Source organism: Scophthalmus maximus, chromosome 8 (genome assembly GCF_022379125.1).
Source record: "Scophthalmus maximus strain ysfricsl-2021 chromosome 8, ASM2237912v1, whole genome shotgun sequence".
Lineage (NCBI taxonomy): Eukaryota > Metazoa > Chordata > Actinopteri > Pleuronectiformes > Scophthalmidae > Scophthalmus > Scophthalmus maximus.
The window spans coordinates 20,678,920-20,696,273 of NC_061522.1; the positions used below are offsets into that span (position 1 = coordinate 20,678,920).

Consider the following 17,354-nt stretch of genomic DNA (forward strand, 5'->3'; position numbering starts at 1 on the left):
GTACACCCGTTTCTCAAACGACAACCTTCGGAGTATGATGCAGTGGTTTGATGCAGCATTAAAGTACAGAACCTGATTGAATACTCTGTGCTTGTGTATATAAATGTATGTGTATGTGTATATAAATGTATGTGTATATATATATATATATATATATATATATATATATATATATATATATGCGCAGTACACAAACTGTCAGGGTTTGATCACACAACCGTGTGCACTACCTGACCCGTGTGTGATCCAGTGTCTGCTCCTAGGGTACAGGTGAAGTGTAGGGGGGGGGAACTGTAGTTCACCGGGCGGCCTGCTAGGTGTCGCTGTTGACCGCGGAGTGCGGCCACAGACGCCATCTTGAGGAGACCCCGAACGCAGCGCTGGTTTGGTGACTGACAACAATCTCAGGCGCATCATGATGGGATTACTCACGTCCAAGTGAAACGGCGCCACAACCGTCGTGGGTTACGGACTTTACTGGGCAGGAGAGGAGCTGGCCGGCGAGTGTCCACCGCATCGGGTCGTTCCTCTTTTTGCTTTTGTTGGTCTCTTTTTTTTTTTCTTCTTTTTTTTTTTTAAAGAGAGAGAGGCTGCGCTGTAGCCTGATGGCCGGCTAGCTGCTCTCTGGACTCCGCCGCGGCCTGCTCGGGAGGAGGAAGGGTGGTGACGGCGCAAAATGCTCTGCCGCTGACTCCCCGGCGAGACAGTTATCCCACCCGGAGACCCGCTGCGAGCTGGACGTCGAGCACGATGCACTTCTAGATTTTTTTTTTTTTTTTTTTTTAAACGCTCTTAACTTTGCAATTTTGTGTGTGTGTGTGTGTGTGTGTGTGTGTGTGTGTGTGTGTGTGTTGTTGTCGTCGCTGCCCGCAGAGGCTCGCGAACGACAAGTGAACGCCGCCTGTGCGTACCCCGAATTCCCAGCCTGAGACATGTCATCCAACTGCACCAGCGCAGCGCCTGTCAGCGCGAGCAAAACCAAGACGAAAAAGAAGCATTTCATAGGACAGAAAGTGAAACTGTTCCGTGCAAGCGAGCCCATCCTCAGCGTTTTAATGTGGGGTGTCAACCACACGGTAAATGCACCCCCCCCTCCTACATGTCTTGTTGTCGCGGGGCGGGCGGGTTTGTTTATGCCGCTGTTTCGATGGCGCTAGCCTGCTAGCATGTTAGCCGGCTGAGCTCATCTGTCGCGGCGAGCTTTGATGTGTCCCGGTGGCGTCGCAATGTGTGTCTCGGTTCCCGCTCGACACTTCTGCTAGATCGGCGGCGTGCCTGGCCCCGCAGTGTGCTGGCCGGCCGACCCGGCGCCGTCGGTCGTTGGCCGATGCCGAGTCAGCCGCGGCCGGCTGTGCCCGAAACGTGCGTCTCGCAGGGAATTTTAAAGTGCGTCCGCTCAGCTCGCCGCAGCTCTGGCACGATTTTTAACCGGGGTAAAAATGTGCACGATCGCGGCGGCGGTGTGCAGGTGGTGCTCGACGCCCCTGCGACGACACTCTGCACATCATAAATCATGGACGGTGAAGCGTGTTTGGGAGCCAAGACGTGGGCTGCTGCTGCTGCTGCTGCTGGGGAGTGGGAGGGGTGTGACAGGCAGCCGCTCCACAGCCGCAGACAGCAGCCCGAACCATTGTCTAAATAAACCTGCTCCTGTAGCCTGGTGTCTGCATCCCACTGCTGCAGCTCGTTTGATCACACCGGTTCCCTATTAATAGAGCAGACAGCACAGCCGAGGCTGCCTACTGCTGTGAGATGCACAGTGGTGGAGATTTGACACCTCCAGGTGGATGACGTCAGATCCTTATGTGCAGGGTTGAAACTTTTTGATTTGCTCTGAATGGCCGAGCAAGGTGTCGTTTATTCCCAGGCCCCGTATTTGGGGGGTTTGGTTGGGTCACTTCTTCGGGTGCGTTGCTGTAAGATGAGATACTGATGCTGTGGCGATCGAATCATTAAACAGAAATGTGGGTAGTAAACAAACTCCTCCTGGCACACACACACACACACAAGCACACACAAGCACACACATCAAACATGCACGTGGCAACTCTGAGATGGTTAATTTCCGACAGTGGCAGCAGATTGGACACTGTGTGTGTGTGTGTGTGTGTGTGTGTGTGTGTGTGACTGACTGCACCCCCTCGGCACTAGCCAAGGAACTAATGAGGCAGCTGAAGATATGGTTATCACTGCAGCATCGCCAGTATTCGGCGGGTGAACTTTGGCAGTGGGTGTGTGGGTGCAGCACACACAGGCCTGGGGATCTGAGGTGTGGGTGGAAGCTGATTCAAGACATCAAACAGACGTTCCCATCAAAGCTCCCTTTCCTCAAGTCAGAAAATGTATGCATTTTTTAACCGTGCCCGGGCTGCGATGCCAGGGGGACTTCACTTCCACACACTGTCACCTGGTGTTCAGGTGATGTACTGTGCCACCTCTTTGATGCTGTTCATCCTCCAGTCCCGACATTTCTTGTCTTAAATATGGAGTGTCAGCAAATAATTGACTTCAAGTTTGGGGAGTGTTTGTATTTGACTACTGGCACTGCTCTCTCAGTGAGCCCCAGGGCCATAGAATTAACACCGGCAACTACTGTGTGGTATGAGGTCGTTTGTTGTCTGTTGTTGTTCATGTCATGAATCCGGGGGTAAAAGGCAAAATTGAATCTTGACATAACAGAAGCACATAAACGTTATCCGTCCATTATTTGTTACTCCGTATTTCCCCGCACAGCTGTTTGGCTCTGTTACACGATCATCAACGTGGCGATTTTTTTTCTGAAGTGCATCAATGTGAGCTCATGCTCTGGACATGTTTCAGCAGATAAGTGTCTGGGGGTTTTCGCAGCAGCAGCTGGACAAACTGTCAGCCCGTCCTCTGGTCCCAAAGTTAATGATTGCTGCCGGTAAACACTGGCAGAGATTTGGCAGGATGTGTTCAGGTCACCGGGAAACTGACGATACGTATTGTTTCTGCAAACTGGGGTGTGTTGCAAGTAGTCATAGCTCTGTTGTTCCACGCAACTCGCCCACCTGTGATCCTAATCAATAGAAATTTCATAAATTATTGTATTGTCTGTTTGTGCATAAAATCAGCTGTTTCCTCTCTTCTTCATCCTCTTGTCTGATCACTCTCTCTGTCTCTCTCACTTCTCCTCTTCAGATTAACGAGTTAAGTAATGTGCCTGTACCAGTAATGCTGATGCCAGATGACTTTAAAGCCTACAGTAAGATCAAAGTGGACAACCACCTATTTAACAAGTAGGTACATCACAGCTTATGCACTTGTCAGCGCACTCAGTTAAATCTGTAATCCCAGTGTAAACAAAGAGGTCACCCCGCCGCTGGAGTTCAAAACACCTGCTGTCACTCCCAAAATGATTGACAGGTTGGTTTTTCCTAGAAGGGTGATGCTCCTGTTATGTACACATACACTCGCTCAGGACTGGAATTGGATCTCATGTACACCCCACATCCATTTATTCATCCAAAAAATGTGATCTCTGTGACTCGGACTGATTGTTGTGGGTCAGACCTGGTTTGAATATTTTTAATGATCTCGTGGGGATTTCACACACAACAGTCTCCCGAGTTTCTACTCAGGAATGGAGCCGAAAACAAAACACGTCCAGTGAGCAGCACATCTGTGGAGGAGGGGAAATGTCTTGTTTAACAAAATCGACGATAATGCCACTCTTTACAACTCTGGTCAGAATACACACACTTGGCGTATGGGATACAGCGACAGGATACTATGTCTTACTCAAAACTTGCTGATGGTTGGGGCAGAATTTGGCACTAATGGCATGAATCCATGGAGGCAGTTGGGTTGCCTTGTGTCAACAGTCCAGGCTGGTGGTGTGGGGAATGTTTTCAGCGCAACACCAATTAGTCATCATTTGAATGGGAATGAACTGTATTTATACTGTGCCTCTCCGGTCTTATCGACCACTCAAATCGCTTTACTCTACAAACAAGTCACATTCGCCCATTCACACAAACATTCATACATACAATATAGAGAGGGAATTTTGGGTTCAGTATCTTTCCCATGGCCATCATTTCCAATCTTAAGACTACATCCGGCATGATAATGTCACAAAGCGAATGCCGTCTCAAACCGGTTTCATTAACATGCTCCTCACCAGATCTGAACCCAGTAGATCAACTGTTGTATTTTATGGAGCAGGAGATTCACAGTATAAATGAGCAGCTAATAAATCTTTTCAAACGATATGATGCAACAATAGAGATATTCCTGGGGGGGCAGGTTGCAGTCTCAAGCGAAGGTTGTTGTCTAAGCTCCACTGAGCACTTAACGGAGCAGCTTTGCAAGTCAAACCATCATCATGGAAATGTAGCAGTACAGTAACGAAGCAGGCTGCCGGGGTTTCTTTACACCTGTAAGGTTGACAACAGAGGAATGTCTCCAAAACGTCCCTTTTAGTTTCATCTTGATCGTCACGTTGCTTTTTTATCTGTGCTTGTTGTCGTGGTTCAATGATAGATGTGTCATTAACCCCTTGGTCTCTTTGGTCCTGTTCACACCTGGCATTAGAAAAGCATTTCCCCCATATGCGTCTCATATTGAATATCACCACTTTGCTCCAAACAAAAAATCAAACCAATACAGACTGGGTACTCGAACCAGAATCGCCCACAATGTTTGACGTACTTATAACATATCTCAACGGGTTTTTCAAACTTTTCACATTTCATGGACAGAGACCGCTTATGCAATTTGAGAACACAAATCTTCGTCAGGTGAGTGGACGGTCCTGAAGTGGAGCCCGTGACACATTCACATTCAAACTGCTAAATAAATGTGGTCTGAGCCTATTGGTCCTCAGTGCATCCCTGCGTTTGTACTAGGGCTGTCCACTTGTGATCGGATCGCTCAAGTCTCTTAAACACCAGGTATGAACAAGGCCCTTGGTGCATAAGAACATAGTGCATATCAAAGAGATAATTCCCAGGCCAGTTTTACAGCTGTTAATACAGACTTTGTCGAACAACTATTATCAATTATCAATTATTAAGGGGAAATATGTGAATAATTATTTTGGCATACAACGTCCTGCAAAATCCTCCGTCAAAGTGCGAAGTTTGTACTGAAACTTTGATATTGTAGGCAAATCCACTTTCTGCTGCTATTGTGAATACATGTATGCTTACTGTCTCGCCGGGGAATGAATTCAGATCCTCAGTAAATGAGGGTGTTGGATGAATATGCCTGACATTTGGGTTCACTTTGCTCATGACTTGAACAAATGTATTTGGAAAATGAGCTGATGTCCAGCTGTAAATGTCAGCTTGTATTGTATTATTATGTATTGCAATGTTGCTTGTAAACAAAGCAAAAATGAAGCCAACAGTTGGTCTTCTTCCTCATCCTCACTAAACTGCCTCTGTGCTTCATTTTGTTGTTCTCCCCCTATCAGAGAAAACCTGCCTAGTCGCTTTAAGTTCAAAGAGTACTGTCCCATGGTGTTCAGAAACCTGAGGGAGAGGTTCTGCATCGATGACCAGGACTACCAGGTGAGACATACAACACACTTTCGATGAATGACATGGAACCAAAATTATTTTTACTTTGACGTACCAACGTATCAGGATGTCTTTTCTCTGTCAGAACTCTCTGACGAGGAGCGCCCCGCTCAACAGCGACACCCAGGGTCGCTTCGGCAACCGCTTCCTGTCCAGCTACGACCACCGCTTCGTAATCAAAACCGTGTCCAGCGAGGACATCGCTGAGATGCACAACATCCTAAAGAAATATCACCAGGTAGAGGCGCTCGCGCCACCACCACGCTGGTACTTCTTATTCAGGATTTAATCTGAACGCTCACTGTTTGTACATGCAGAGTTTACGAGAGAAATGCGCAGCGCTTCACTCAGTGAAAATTATGAATCAGTTAGCTTGAATGTCATCACACATGTAAATGATGCAGCGCTGTAGAAGCAGCTGTGTCCACTTGAACTTGGTTTTCATTCTGTATATAAATATATATACTGTATGCTCCCTCACTCCCACGCTTCCCATATGACTCTGTGCTCTCCTCCCCTGATTTTCTCCAGTTTATAGTGGAGTGTCATGGCAACACGCTGCTCCCTCAGTTCCTGGGCATGTACAGGCTAACGGTGGACGGGGTGGAGACCTACATGGTTGTGACCCGGAATGTATTCAGCCATCGCCTCACTGTACACCGCAAATATGACCTGAAGGTAGGACATGTAGGTTTCTGTACATGTGTGATACCGGATTGTTACAGTAGTCTCCAAGGGACAAGATTCAAAAATCTGGTAAACTTTCAAATTTTATCATTGTGGACAATTAATACAAAATGCTAACACGTATTGACTGCATATTGATTTTCCTCAGTCAGAAGTAAATCACACAAGACTCATTACAGTGTCAATTTTGTAAAGAATTATATGACTAGTAAATAACAACAATGAAATAAATGAAGAGGAACAATATGTAAACAAGAGGGCCTTCGCCAGCCTCCTGCTGGTCGGTGCTCTGCAGTCGACTGCAGTTTTGATCAATAGTTGTTCAAGAGAAGCAAAACAACCAAATATTTGCCGGTTCCGGCATTCCCTGTTTTATATGATTATAAATGTAGCATTTTTAATTTTTCGGCCTATTGATTAGTTAAAGATAAAGCTCTATTTCAATTAAAAGGGAGTGACTGAGCTCTCTCATTATAAGTGAAGGGAAACTTTTTTTAAATTTAATTATAATATTAAATGTATTGCCTAAAAAGCTAATATACATGGATGTAGCCATAATTTGGGGCCTACAATAATTTAAAAAAAAATCTTTTAGGAAGGAAAACCTGCACTTTTTATTGTGTTGTAATGGTAATGTTTTTTTGGGATGTGGAGAAAGAAGTGAGCAGTTTTTCCGACCTACAGCTTCTAGATAAGCCTCTGCTTACATAACGTTCATAATCTCCTGGTAAAATTCACTGGAAATTACAAATTCAGCTCATAAATAAAAAAACATGCTGGACTTGAGCTGAATATTAAGATGCACAGCAGCTCGCTTCTTTACTCCCCCTAACAACAAAAGTCCTTTAGAGCGTATCTCTGTCTTCCTGCCAAGTATTCTCTGGGGAAAACAACCATAGCTCTCAAAGATTGACAGTTTAAAGAGACACCGAGGATTAGACGGAGAATATGCTAACAATCCCTCTGAAGTGTCTGGGGCTGCTTTCAGTTAATTCTATTTTTAATTCTCATTTTCGCTTGTTTGTAGGGGTCTACAGTCTCCAGGGAAGCCAGCGACAAGGAGAAGGTACGTTTCATTTTCTGTGCACTCACGACCGCTGACACGATGGAACAAAACCCCCGGAGGCAAAACTCGTCAAATGACAGCTAAATGAAGAGGTTATAAGTGAGCAGGTGTATTTTAGTAGTCATGCTGTCAGTGTGTAAAGCTCTGTCACTGTCACTTCTGACACACTGCCACACCTTTGTATTTGCTATAATGTGATGATTATGATCTGCAAAACTGGTTTGGTATTATCTGTATCTAATAATCCTCCTTACAGCTTTCTCTACTTGTCCACATTACCAAGTAAACGGAGATTTTAGATTTGGGTTCATCTCTGTGAAACATGAAACCTGAAAAACCACTAAAACACTTTCTCTCTTCAGGCGAAAGAACTCCCCACTTTTAAAGACAACGACTTCTTGAATGAAGGCCAGAAGCTGCAGATAGGGGATGACAACAAGAAGTACTTTTTGGAGAAGCTAAAACGGGATGTAGAGGTAAAAAAATATATAATATGATATAACATCGCGATTTCATCTTTTCTGATGTAGAACTGAGCAGAACTTACAGTATAGTTACCCTTGATGAATGACATTAAATGTTTGAAAAAATGCCAGTGCTGGCACTGGCATATCATAGAATAATCACATTTCAAAGACTGTCATTTGGATATTTGTTTTGTGATATCTAGGGCTGCAACTAACGATTTTTTTTCTATAATTAAACAACTCGATTAGTTGTTTGGTCCATAAAATGGTGGAAATGTCAATCGTGTTTTCCAAACCCCGAGATAATGTTTTGTTTTGTCCACACACCAAAGATATTTAGTTTACTTTCATAGAGGAGTAAAGAAACCAGAATATATTCGCATTTAAGAAGTTAAATTCAGAAACTTTGACTTTTTCTTTTTTCATAAAACTACTTAAACCGATTAATCAATTATCAAAATAGTTGGCGATTAATTTACTGATCGATTAACTGTTGCAGCTCTAGTGATATCATACCAACCATTATCAAACACATTCCTGTGATCATGTCATTATTAAAAACGTTAATTTGACTGCATACGCCATATTGTTTGCTATACCGACCATGAAAAGGATTCACTGTCACATTAAGAAACCCAAAGCAGCAGATGTGTTTTTCCGTCTGTTTGTCAGTTCCTGGCCACCCTGAAGATCATGGACTACAGCCTCCTGGTGGGCATCCATGACGTGGAGCGGGCAGAGCAGGAGGAGATGGACGTGGAGGGTGTGGGAGAGGAGGAGGAGTACGAGAACGACGGGATGGGCGGCGGCGTGCTCACCGGCTCCTTCGGCACGCCTCCGGACAGCCCGGGGAACCCCCTCAACTGCGGGGGGTTCTTCGGCCCCGGGGAGTTTGACCCATCGGTGGACGTTTACGCAATCAAGAGCCACGACAGTGAGCGGCGTCTTTGACAGTAGATTTATGTCGTGCCACAATCTGCTGAAATGTTGACCTGTTTGTTAAGGAAAGTTTGCATATTATATTCGCTTGTTAATTGCTACATTTCCCCTTTAAACTTTGGGCATTAATGTTAACAATCTGCTCGGTTGCAATAAAATGAAATTTTCCGTGTTGGCAAAGTTAAGAGCCCTCAAATCTAAAGAGTGGAATATGTCACAGATGCATGAATAGTGGTGGTGCGTCTAACAGAGCTGCAGCAAAGAAGCGCTAGCGTTGCACCTTTTGTCACTGTGTGTTCAGTAAAGGAAGTGTTGTTCTTCCACTAGGTGCTGTGAAGAAGGAGGTTTACTTCATGGCCATCATCGACATCCTCACGCACTATGACGCTAAGAAAAAAGCTGCACATGCTGCCAAAACTGTGAAACACGGGGTGAGTGTGAACTCCACTTCATGATTCTCCCATTTGACACATTAAAAAATATATAAATATTAATATTAATATTAAAACATAAATAAATAGTAGATTCTAATTCTTTTAATAATTTTGGTGTTACATTCTACTTATGAAAGGATTTAGTCAATTGTTACAACTGCATAATTATAATAATCAATTTCAAGCCAAGAGTTATATTTGATTTGATTTATTTTTGAATTCCCCTTTCCATTATTGTATTGTATATGATCTGCTGGTAACATTGGCTCCTAATTGTAATTTTCAATAATAAATCCTGATTCATAACCAAGCCCATCTCGTTAGCTGGCTAGTTAGCATGTATAACTTTGTTAAGCTAAGTAAAAGGAGAAGACAGTTACTGTTCCTGTTCACTGTGTTTATGTACAACAGCAGCCTTTAGTGTCGTTCTCTAGTTCTTGTCTGGTGCATAGGAAAAGATTTTATGTTTTATAACTTTATGAATTTATTACCCTATGGATTCTTGTTTTGTAAAACTATTTCTGTTAATGGATACTTTATGACACCAAGAAATCATTTATAAATTGTATAAAGAATTTCCAGATCAATCATAAATAAAAACAGTGGTTGGCTACTGGCCTAAATTTAACACGGCAGATTTTCAGACAGCCGGGGGGATGCGTTGGATTTCCCCCCTTTCTGGTCTACATGTCCCCACCTCTCCCGGATTAACCCTAACCCTAACCCTTTAATCCGAGCTGGGGACAAAAGGATCCACCCCTCAGGGACCAATGCTACTTCACCAATAGACCACATAAAATACCTAAAATAGAAATGTTTGAACTAAGTAGAGCGCTGTAACGTGAACAGGCTATAGTGCGATAGAGCGATAAAATCAGAAACGGACCACCCACTATCAGCGCTCATGTTCGTGAGACTATAGATGATTTACCTAATGATCCTCGTTCCATTAGTCTTGTTCACTGCACGGCTTTTAAGAATGTCACCAAGCATGAATATATTTGGAAAGGGGATTTAATTTTTGCATGTCTTGTTTTCCATGTGTAACGGTGGTCCAGCCAGTCGAATGCGCACGGTGTGTAAACCTCGCGGACACCATAAGAGTTTTAGCTCCCTTGGTTTTCACAAATCGCACCCTGACTGTAGCTGGTGTGACACCCCAAAAATGTTGCATTCCAAAGTATTTTTGTTGGTCCATTCAGCATGTTTCTATTTATATCTCATATTTCCATTTTTGTTTTTTCTCAGGCGGGGGCCGAGATCTCAACAGTGAACCCGGAGCAGTACTCAAAACGATTCTACGAGTTCATGTCCAACATCTTATCATAGACTCATCTCCCAATCTCCTAATCCAGCCAGTCACTTCCTGTCATAGATCTTTCAAATGCCACGCACTTATTTCTCTTCCCCCGCCTCGGCGTTGGTCCATCCGCCTCCTGCCTCTCTACCCCCCTTTTAAAAAAGCAAAAGAACCTTCCAGTCTCCTCCCTCGGCCAGGACCAGTTTTGGCAGGATGGATGCACCAAGTCTGTTACTGTCCCACAGAAACTCACCACCACCCCCCTGGTTCCTTCATCCACTGCAAGGAAAACTCATGACAACCCTCACCAAATTCGGAAATGACTTCCTGAAAATCTTCCTGTCCTTTGAAAAAAAAAAATTAAAAAAAGAATAATAAGTTGATCTGCTCCCCAGTCCTCCCCAGCCACCTTGTTGCCCCTCACGCCAGCACGGAAACTGTCTCACTAATGCCTTGAACAAGTGTGTCAGCTTCAGCAGTTAACAGTCTGTTAGTACAGTCTCTTCAGTTCCTGTTCATGTTGTTGTTGTTCTTATGATTTATAATACGCACACACACACAGATGTAAAGAACACAAAGATGCAGAATGGACATATTGCATGACAAACTCTTCGACAGTCGCCATCAGGCTTTTCCCTCAGTAGCAAGAAAACAAGAACAGCAGATAAATTGGACAGCAGTGGACCAACATTAATATATAATGTTGTATTAAGTAAATTAATGCAATATCAAAAATGCATGGCTGATGTGTACATGAGACTCCACCAGTAAGTTGAAACATCAAACCACTGAAACTTAGCATCTGAGTGTTATGACTAAAATAACAAAACAAAACAAAAACAACAAAAAAAGAGGAAAAAAACATTGGTGTTTGAATGTTAAGTTGCCATATTGTTTTTGAATATTTTTGCAGTTTTAACCGTGAGCTTGGTGGAGGTTGGTCTACGAAAAGAAAAAAAAGAAATGTTAAAAGGGGAATTCTGCAGCAAATACTTATTACCATAAGGATCATTTTTATATCTTGTTTACATTAATGTAGCAATTTTGTGTTTGTATACAGTATTGTTTTGTTACCAACAGACATTAGAAAAAAAAGGTTACTTGAAAATTATTCATTGCATATTAAAGGGAGTTTTATCTTGTTTTTGTTGCTATGCTTATTCTGTGACTGTTTTCATTTTGTGCTGTCATTTAAAGTTTGACAGAGCTTATATGAGCGTGCTGCTAATGAATATCCTTCAGACTGGTTGTACAGGCCTAGGCTGAGCCTACCCATGTACGTTTTAATATAACTTTCATCCCACCTCACTTGTACATTTCTGGAATATCTTTTTTTTTATCCTGAGCCTCAGCTTGGTGTGTTTGGAGGCTGCAGGATAAGGCTGATTGTGAAAGCTCGTTCATGACCTTGGATGTAGGGCAAAAGGCTAGTAAGATGTTTTTGTCCATACACCACAGATGATATACAATTTACAGGTACAACTTTAAACATAAATAAGAATAACACTGCCCCCATCCATATGACACATAAATGATGTGTTCATTCATCTAGTAGTTTCAGAGACCTTAAGGATCAATCCCAAGGTGCTGAAGCTGCGAACACCCTACTAACATTTTTTCTTTATTTCATAGCTTATCGAGGCAGGTAATATTATAGGGGAACTCAAGTGATTTAATAAAGCTTTTTCCGTATAGAGGGCCCCGAGTCATCTGACGTTTTAAAACTGAAGGAGCAGAGACCCAAGTATCCAGAATTTCAGTGCCTGCTATGGGTTGAACTCAAAACATTTCTAGATCCTACACTTCCCACAATGCCTCTCGGTAGCTGGTATATTAACTCCAGATTGTGAAAGATGGCTCATCTCGAACCGAGGCATGATTCAGCGCACTGTTGCGAATCTTGTAGTTTGTTTTGCTAATCCTGGATGAAGAGGATGCTTGCAATCACTGGCCTGTTCCCAAACAAAATAGGTTCTTCTAAAGCATTTTGATTCCCTGCATTGTCTGAGGGTTGTGTTCACAACTGAGATTAGGACTGGAGAATCACAGTGTACATAGTTTTAAAGACAACAGTTAGAAAATACCTCTGCGGTGAGTCATCAGTCTGAGTGGTGATACCGGAGGAGTGAAACAAAACATGTCGGAAAAAAATGATTTTAGGTTTCAGAGCTCGAGCTACTCCTTATGTCTACAATTCATAAAGAAAGGCAAAAAAATGTTCTTGTCAGCGAAACCTCACTGCCACTACTTTCCTGTAATTCTTTTTACATAATAGTTACCAGGTACCGTATGGCACCTCGGTTTAGTGCAGACAGTTTCCAGAAGGGCTTTTTTTTAAGTGTTGGCAAAGAAGTCTGAATCGAGTACATCGTTTGAACCGAACTTCATTTATTGAACAATATCAATAAGAAAGAAGAAAAAAAAAAGGAAGAAGAGTACAAGCATTGTTTATTACTTTTATACAAAACATCTGTGTTGGTGATGAGTGGGGAGGAACAGCAGCTCTAGTCCATCCTGGCCTTCAGGGTTCGTGTGGTGATCTTGTCTTTTTCACTGACAAGAGAAAAAAAAAAAGACTGTCAATCGCTGCAGACCTGTCGTTCAACCTGCACCTACTGTACATACTGTGCTCCTCATCACTGTACTTACATGACATGGACAACAACTCCCATGCCGGACACTGCGTCCCTGTCCACTGCATTCAGCATAGCCTGGGAGATGGTCTCGAATAGGTCCTCAGGTTCCTGCAATGATCAGAGACATTTCTTTAACCCGTGTTGAGCTACAGAACATGTGCGAAAACGCAACTAGACGCAAATTTCGCGGCACTGACTCGGATCAGGCAAAATTCGCTGTGCGTCCATCGCTCGAGTTGAAATATTTGAACTCGGGCGACAAATTACATACACTAGCAAGCTTGTTAGCCCCAGTTAGCACAACCACTTTGTGTAGCTTCCCATGCGGCACTCTCGTCTGCCTTTTTAGAGTTCATGTTTACGTGTGTGTGTGTGTGTGTGTGTGTGTGTGTGTGTGTGTGTGTGTGTGTGTGTGTGTGTGTGTGTGTGTGTGTGTGTGTGTGTGTGTGTGTGTGTGTGTGTGTGTGTGTGTCTGTGTGTGTCTGTGTGTCTGTGTGTCTGCGTGTGTCTTTGTCCACATGTGTTTGATCAGATGAGGTTTGCCGGAGTAAGTGGAAGGAAAAATGGGCAAACTTTCACGCGAATGACACAAATAAGCAAAAATGTTTGCTTGCGACCAAACTCGTGAGAGCACAGAAACGCGAAATTCGCATCGCGTCTGGTGTGAACGGACCTCAAGAAAAAAGGGGGCGGCTTCAACAACTAGCCTCTAACACAATAGATATCCCAGATAGGTACAGTTCAGTTGTTGGCTGTGGAAACTACATACAGAAATGAATACTAATTACATTTAAATGTACAAAAATGCCCACCTAAAGTTCCTGTATCATGGAGGACACTGCAATCATGAGATGTTTAAAATTCTTGTTTTCACATAAAGTGGTATTAAGTGTCATTTAGATTCAAATTGCTGACAGACCTCACACACTACTCACCATGTCTGGCTCCCACAAAGATTCACACATGCCGTACATCTGCTCCGAACAGGTGCCGCTCACAACAAAGTCCTCCGTCACCATGGGGCAGCCGATCAGATCCAGTGAGCAGATGAACGGCTCAAAGGTTTTGGGGTCCAGTCCGGCGATCACGGGCTCAATGTAGTACGGCCCGAACCTGATAAGGGGATCACACATTAACCGCGTCGTCCTGTACCTTACAGGTGAACACGAGTGTACAGAGCGGGAACCAAGTTCAGATCACTCACCTCTTCTCGTACAACAGGTTGGACACCATGCTCATGAAGGTCTTGGGCTTGATCTGGCGACCTTCCTTCAGCTCATACAGGTTCAGTCGGAATTTTAACCTCTGGGATCTAGACACAATCCAAAGACGAGCAGTTAGCATCAGGGTTATCAGAGCAAAGCTACCAGTTCATCAGTCCTGATACGTTTTATAAGAGTCCGACCGACAAGTCCATTGGTGGAGTATATATTGGCCAATATGAGCCCTTCACAGACATATTGTACCAGCGCTTAAGTTTACAGATATGAAATCTCTTATTGTACAGGATAAACATTATGCAGAAAGAAATTTGCATTCATGTATATATTTTACGTAAAATAAAACGGGTTTTTTTTCTTAATTTAAGTTCTATATATTAGTTTTTTTTCTTTTTCTTTGTAGTTATTTATGTAACTAATTTATGTTATTTATGTTTATGGTTAAACTAAAATATCAAGACTAAATCACACATTCCTTTATCAAAAAGAACATCTTAGGAATCTTTGACAGATGAAAATATATATTATACTGTATAGGCCGATGTATCTGTATTGTAAATCTTTTACTCCCTAATATCGATATCGGCCAGGCTCTACATTTTACATAGGACTTTTTAACATAGCTACCAATTTCTGTTGCTTCCTGAGACAAGCACTGTTCATGTGATAATCAACTTTTTTTTTCTAAATTAGTGTGAAGACCTTAAAGCAGGGTTCCTACACATTTTCTATTTTAAAATGCCATACTTTTTCCAGCCTCAAATTTCCAGACTTCTCAGTTGAATCCAAGTAGAAATAGCTAGATGTCTATTAAGTAAATATTGTTATATAAATAATTAATTTTAACATATTACATTCTGACTGTGTATGCTATCATGTTGCACTTCATACACAGTCAAGTCATGGTTTCTCCAGAAAGTTGATTGTAATGATATTGAGATATTGATACTTCCAATTCTCACGTAACCTGTTCTAGGATTCTCACATTAATTATGGGTAAATGTGTAATTTCATCAACAGGAGAAAAAACAGTACAAAGTAACTATCTATCACCAGGATAAACTAAATATTGCACGGTTGATAGGAACGACGTATCCTTCCGCCTGTCATAGTCATATGTGAACTATGGCTCTGTAGATACAGTAGTGGCAGTGGCAGGTACAGAGAGTGTGTTGCTACAGCGACGTTTGTCACTGACCGTGGGAAAATGTTTCACGAGACTAAAGAGATTGAGACGGATCGTTAGTATTCTAAAATCTTTGGATTCACATCAGTTTAGACTTCAATCTGGAAGCACAAATATTTTTCCATACTCTATTTCCCCTTTTCCATACATAGAAAATACTCAAATCAAATTCCATACTTTTCCACTATGCGTAGGAACCCCATGAAAGTCGTCGGCCATGAATTTCACACTCACACTGTCTGCACATCTGTGGCCAGTCCAGCCAGCCCAATGTACAGCCTGTCTCCCATTGGGAAGATCTTCTGGAAATCTGTGGTGACCATCTGAGCCTGGATGCCGAACCTCCGGTCGGCTGCTATCGCCACACAGTTCTTCCCCCGCATGGCCATGACGGCCCCTCCGTTATAGGACATAATAGACTGTGTGAAGACAAGAAGGAGAGAGGTCAGAGATGAACCGATTCGTAGATCAACTCATTAGGCTGTTCGCCACAGCAGCTCAGATTAATCAATGTATTGTTTAAGCCAATTTAAGCAACGACAAAAAATAGGGTTGGGGAGGTGAATGAGAGAAAAAGAAAAAGTAACTTATTGTCAACTGTAGCTCTATGAGCCAAACAGTTGATTGGTTAATGAAAAGAAAAATAATGATACAATAAGTATAAATAGTGACAGATTCATTCACAGGATGAAAAAGCAATAATTCTTAGTCAAAGTTCTAAAACTATGTGAAACTATATTATATCTAAAATATGCCCATAATATCAAACATGTCCACTTCATTATATCAAACCTACATGTGGATCCATGCAGATCATTGAAATGGGTCAATTTAGATCTAATAAAAGCGATGACGGTCAAATAAGAAGTGTTGCTATGAGACGTAAACAACGGACATTCATTTGAAGTGTGAAATATTCGTAAATCCTGTGACATTTTTGTGATAAAACGTTACTGACTTGTTCAGATTGTGGATATCGGCTAGTTTGACGCTGCATTAAGTTTCAACCCATCAAGCTGACTATGTCTGATCAGCCGTTGGTTGATGTGACACAAACTTAAACACAGTTTAACAACAACATGTTTGAATTACACTCTGTCATGAAAGTGAATCCAGGTAAGGAGAGTGACCGAAGATACTGATCACAACGTTAGCTCGTGTATGTCAGGTAAGCTAAGTGTTTCGCTTTTCCGGCTTTCGCCGGCTACGATTACATTTAATCCGTCCGTGCTGTTAGCTGCAACATTACTTGAAAGCAAGTTATGAAATCATGGAAATGATGCCAACTTCAATTTAGCGTTTAACCTGTTTCCAGAGAATATTAGCCAACATCACCGTTTGCCTGTGAGCTAACGTTAGCTTAGCCGAGCTACAGTTACATGTTGCCTCCATAGCTCATTTTAAACCTTCCAACACAACAAGCCGTACGCATATCATCTAGTACGTGGTGTTATTACCATTGTGAAGGCGTTGCGGTGTGTTCCTAACTGCCAGAACTTGAAAACTCTTCTCCGCAGATGTGAGAAGGACCGCTAGCTTCCCGCAGTGACTACACGATTTAGAAACACAGAAATCGAACTAACGTGATGCTTCCCTACGTCACCATCGACACACGATGGTTATTGGTTGGACGAACGTAGCGCAGTGCGTAGCGCCACTGTCATTGGAGAACACGGGCGACGTTGACCCGTGGTGCGTACATAGTTTGGTTGAGGCGTGTTCAAAAACGAAATTAACACCGGGAGGTTTTCTCAAAAAGTGCTGTGTTGCCACTGCCAGGTCCAGTGCTCTGCTGACCCGCACCTGGTCGGGTATAATGCAGACATGTTTGTTTTTTTGTATCGGTTCACCTTCTGTTAACCGAATTATAATG

General features: G+C 42.8%; 2 protein-coding genes across 3 annotated transcripts; one reads left to right on the forward strand and one right to left on the reverse strand.

Annotated features, from left to right (window-relative positions):
- The first annotated feature begins 345 nt into the window (after positions 1–345).
- Positions 346–11,581, forward strand: LOC118312057 (phosphatidylinositol 5-phosphate 4-kinase type-2 beta). Of its 2 annotated transcripts, none has more exons than XM_035636340.2 (10): positions 346–1,076; positions 3,163–3,260; positions 5,441–5,537; positions 5,632–5,784; positions 6,078–6,224; positions 7,261–7,299; positions 7,662–7,775; positions 8,439–8,700; positions 9,033–9,136; positions 10,388–11,581. In XM_035636340.2, exons 1-10 carry the CDS (start codon positions 933–935, stop codon positions 10,466–10,468), a joined length of 1,239 nt encoding a protein of 412 aa, XP_035492233.1. In that variant the 5' UTR covers positions 346–932; the 3' UTR covers positions 10,469–11,581. The 2 variants fall into 2 exon arrangements, with proteins under 2 accessions (XP_035492233.1, XP_035492234.1); XM_035636341.2 differs by lacking the exon at positions 346–1,076 and adding an exon at positions 1,518–2,418.
- Positions 11,582–12,807: 1,226 nt separating this feature from the next.
- On the reverse strand, positions 12,808–17,097 carry psmb3 (proteasome 20S subunit beta 3). Its single transcript, XM_035636343.2, has 6 exons — positions 16,939–17,097; positions 15,716–15,900; positions 14,280–14,387; positions 14,011–14,188; positions 13,089–13,183; positions 12,808–12,992 (listed from the first exon to the last, which is right to left on the reverse strand). The coding sequence occupies exons 1-6, from the start codon at positions 16,939–16,941 to the stop codon at positions 12,944–12,946; spliced, it is 618 nt and encodes a 205-aa protein (XP_035492236.1). The 5' UTR covers positions 16,942–17,097; the 3' UTR covers positions 12,808–12,943.
- Positions 17,098–17,354: the final 257 nt, after the last annotated feature.

Coding starts and splice junctions, on each gene's coding strand:
- psmb3 (XM_035636343.2), bottom strand. Junction 14,189..14,279: donor AACCTGTTGTACGAGAAGAG/GTGAGTGATCTG, acceptor TCCCCTTATCAG/GTTCGGGCCGTACTACATTG. Junction 12,993..13,088: donor GGAGTTGTTGTCCATGTCAT/GTAAGTACAGTG, acceptor TTCTCTTGTCAG/TGAAAAAGACAAGATCACCA.
- LOC118312057 (XM_035636340.2), top strand. CDS start 933: ATGTCATCCAACTGCACCAGCGCAGCGCCTGTCAGCGCGAGCAAAACC. Junction 1,077..3,162: donor TGTGGGGTGTCAACCACACG/GTAAATGCACCC, acceptor TCTCCTCTTCAG/ATTAACGAGTTAAGTAATGT. Junction 7,776..8,438: donor AGCTAAAACGGGATGTAGAG/GTAAAAAAATAT, acceptor TCTGTTTGTCAG/TTCCTGGCCACCCTGAAGAT.